This window comes from Lolium rigidum, chromosome 5, assembly GCF_022539505.1.
Source record: "Lolium rigidum isolate FL_2022 chromosome 5, APGP_CSIRO_Lrig_0.1, whole genome shotgun sequence".
Taxonomy (NCBI): domain Eukaryota; kingdom Viridiplantae; phylum Streptophyta; class Magnoliopsida; order Poales; family Poaceae; genus Lolium; species Lolium rigidum.
In genome coordinates, this window is record NC_061512.1 from 220545529 (window position 1) to 220549507 (window position 3979).

At 46.7% G+C, this 3979-nt stretch overlaps 1 protein-coding gene across 1 annotated transcript; it reads right to left on the reverse strand.

Moving 5' to 3' along the window:
• Positions 1–2172: 2172 nt before the first annotated feature.
• Positions 2173–3615, reverse strand: LOC124655123 (E3 ubiquitin-protein ligase ATL6-like). Its single transcript, XM_047194080.1, has one exon. It carries the CDS (start codon positions 3452–3454, stop codon positions 2267–2269), a length of 1188 nt encoding a protein of 395 aa, XP_047050036.1. The 5' UTR covers positions 3455–3615; the 3' UTR covers positions 2173–2266.
• Between the last annotated feature and the right edge of the window lie 364 nt (positions 3616–3979).

A 3979-nucleotide genomic window follows, 5' to 3' on the forward strand; every position in this document is an offset into this window, starting at 1 on the left:
CCATGAGATCCTCTAGTTTTTTTGCAATTTTTTAGTGATACTACGAAAAGGCATGTTGGACGTACGATGGTACCATGCCCCCCTTTCTAACTGTTGGATCAAGAGTAGATGGTCAGATGAACAAGAACTGTCTGCTGCTACAATACGCATTTACAGGACAGCTGCTACTATAATTTGTGTACATCACATATGCTACAAGACTATCTACCGTGCACCTGTTACATTATTTAATCTAGTATGTCTATTTTTGTTCCAACAACCAAGTTGGCAAGGCACATCACTTGTTCATTTCGTGCCTTGCCTTCAGCGAGGCACCAGATTTCGGTCCATGTTGCACACCAATAATTTAGGCAAGAAAATTCGGGGAGCTGCAATCTTGAGACTTGAGAGTATAGAAAACATTGAAATACTTCGGTGCTATTTATGCGTTTTGTTTATCTAGGCATTCGACAACGAATACTCCCTCCATTCTAATGAATAAAATTTATATTATTTTTTAAAAGTTAAAGTTAGACTTTCTTTTACAAACAACCATTAGAAGGCAAAGTGCAAATTAATATCATTAGATACAACATGAAATTCAGTTTCATATAATATATATAGAATATCATATTTATTGATATATTTTTCTAGAAATTTAGTTAAATTTTACATAGCTTGATTTTTTTAAAGCCTTATTCATTGAAATGGGAGTAGTATAATCTATTTTCCTTACCCATTTCCTCAAGCTAACACCACAATCAGTGTCTTTTATGCTTGCAAGACAGACCGTGTCAATGGCATCACAAGTTCACATCCCATGTGTCCCGACTTTGTTGCTAACGTGCAAATAGAGATATTAGCGTCAGCAAATCCAACATTGACACTTCGTGGGTCTGATAAACCACTGATTCACTACCGAAAAACTGATTTTTGATGTGTATCAAGTTGTTTTCCGAGTGCATTTAGCAAACGACTGCTTTGCCGACTATCAAACCAAAATCATTCAACAAATAAAAAATCTCTCAGTAATTTTTTTAAAAAAACTTGCCACGCTGTGCAGAATGTCATAAAACACTCAGCAAAGTGAAAAAAATTCAGCAAACCTATGAACATGTGCCTATCGTGGCCACAAATAACGGTGTCGTGAAGGAGCTGGTTATTTGTAGTGTTGCAATAAAAAGTTTATATTTTCTTGCAAAAAACCATTTTCTATTTTCGAAGTGCTAAAACTAGTTTTTGTTTTGTGAAACGGGCTAAAGGTCAGATCCAAAATTTTGCCACCTATATCTACAGAAATATCACACCATTTTTATGGACAGTTCACAAACATGTTGCATGTCAAAGATTTATGGAATTTTTTCATAATTTATATGGGGTTTAGCCGATCTAGTAGGAAGCGAGCCAAATTTGAACTACATGTCATACATAGTTTGCTCATAATTGTCAAAAAAAGGTACACAAGTTGCTATTTCAATAGAGATATGATATGAGGGTGCTCTGCAAGATCCAACACCTAGCTAAGAACGGCCGTGTGCCTCCCATTTTGAGCACATTTTGAAAACCACATACGAAATTCAAAACAAATAAATAAATGGAAAATTGATAAATAAATACGTTGTTCATTTTTTATTTATAATTATTAGACATAAAAGAACCCCAGACGCATTTTTTTAATTTCATAAGCAGTTTTCAAACATACGGCAAAAAAATTGACTAGTGTTCTTTTTAGACCTTTACAGAGTATTTTGCCCACTTGGGGAAGCTGTGATTTCCCGTAGTTATTCGTCGCATCTGCCGATGCAGCATCTGACGCATTATGCAAAGCGACACATATATATGCTTCCCTGCGCCAAAAAAGAAGATATACTCCTATATAATATCTAAAGCAAGCGAATAGGATGTGAAAAACTTGTGTGGTTGGTTTAGCCCACCGGTTCTTTGTCGACGACACGACACATGATTCTCAGATACACAAAGCAAAAAAGTACAAGTCTCATGTGATGATATGATGATCGATACACTAGTCTACTTTTCTTGAAGAAGATAAGAACATATGTACCACAGCCAGGTAAATTGTATCGGAAATCTTCCGCTAATCAACCACCATTTTATATACTACTGTACATGTTGTTGTCTAAAGAAAATTGAGTAACCGTCCAAAAATTCACAAACAGAAAAATTCAACCTGCAGCTGAGGACGAAAGAAACAACCATTTCTTCATGGCAAGTAGCGGCACGCAAGCACGCATCATTTGACCACGGCGAAAGAAAAGGCCCAGTCAAATCAAACATGATGTCCGAGCGCGCACGCCTGGTCGTTGCAATCCACTGACTTGCCGCCGGCGCCGGCCGGCTTCCCGCCCTTGCTGGATCCGTCCGACTCGGCCACCCGCCGCGTCGACCTTGACCCCCACGCCGCGGAGAGAGTCCGCGTCAGGAATGACGGCCACCGGCCGGACTGGCCCAGCCGCACGCTCCTTCCGCCGCGGCTGCTGCCTTCGCCGGCGCCGATCCTGAGCGCTCGGCGCGTGCTACCCTGGCGGCCGGACGTGAACGCGATGAGGCTCTTCGTCCGCCGCAGCTTCCCTGCCGCGACGGCCTCGCGGAGCACGTTCTCAGGTAGCCGCAGTGTGAACCTCTCTGCGCCAGCGCCGGTACCGGTGCCGGCCCGCGCGACTAGTGAGTGCCCCGTCGAGTACGAGCGCGCGAACCGTGCAGGCGCGCGGCTGGACTTGGAGCGCAGCGCGCGCTTCAGGCTGCCGATGCGCGTCAACTCGTCCGTCTCTTCTCGTATGATCCTCTCATCCTCTGTTTCATCCACGTCGATGACGACGGCCGGCTCTGCTGCCGTCGGAGACGCCGGCGGCGGGACTTCCTGCGGCTGCGAGGCGGAAGGATCCGACAGCTCGGCAGGCACATCATCGCCGGTGGGCGGAGCGTTGGGGTCGTCGGGGACGAGGTTCGCGCGGCAGACGGGGCAGGTGACGTGGGACGCGAGCCAAGTGTCGATGCAGTCCGGGTGGAAGACGTGGGAGCACTTGGGCAGGAGGCGGAGCGTCTCGTCGTCGTCGAACTCGCTGAGGCACACGGCGCACTCGAGCGCGCCCTTGATGGCCTTGTGCTCCTTCACGTCCGCGTACGCCATGGTCGGGAAGGTCTCCAGGACGGCCGGGTCGAGCCCGCGCTGTCGCCGCGAGCGCGCCGCGGTCCCGGTACCGATCGGGAGCCGGGCGGTGGAGTAGCCGAGTTGCTCGCCGTAGCAGTGGCGGATGTAGACGGAGAAGAAGCCGAGGAAGAAGAAGGCGGCGATGAGGACGACGATGACGATCGCCATGGACGGGCTGAAGTTTGTCGCGTAAGCGCCAAAGCCGGGGGGAGGCGGGTTCTGCTGCGCTGACGCGAGATCGCCAGTGGCGAGCACCACAAGGATGAAGAGGAGGAGGTGGCCATTGCCGCAGCGTGATGGTTCCATCGATCGGTGCTGAGTCTGAGTGGTGTGATAACCGAGTTGGGCTGGACGCTTTCCTTTATGTGGGATCTGGAGTTGTCAATTGGGTGCAGAGTGGAGCGTGTTTATACGGTCAGGTGGATGACGGCCGGCTCGTAGGCTTGTGGAGCGGGAAAGCTGCGAAATTGCTAGGTCCACCGCAAAATTATTGTTTGTTTTGAGTGTCTTTCTGCCTCTTTTTATACCTTCCGTTGGTTTCAGGTACTCTAAACACAGGGGTACCCTTTTCTTAAGTGCTATTTTGCCTTCTTCATGTTGAATAATTGTAATTTAAAACTTTTCAGTGAGGATCATATTCTTTGGTCAATAACAAATTTTCAAATGTGTTTGTTTCGAAGAGCGAGGGGAAATGTCTCCTCACCCGGTAGAGTGTGCAATTTGTTTCTAATCTATCCATGTTTGTGATTAATCTTACAGGTCGTTCAATAATCGTTTCTTGTATGAATCGTGGTTCAGTCGAGATTCCATAGTCCACACCCAATGTGTTTT

Excerpts from the sequence above, each read along its gene's own strand:
- LOC124655123 (XM_047194080.1), bottom strand. The coding sequence starts at position 3,454 with ATGGAACCATCACGCTGCGGCAATGGCCACCTCCTCCTCTTCATCCTT.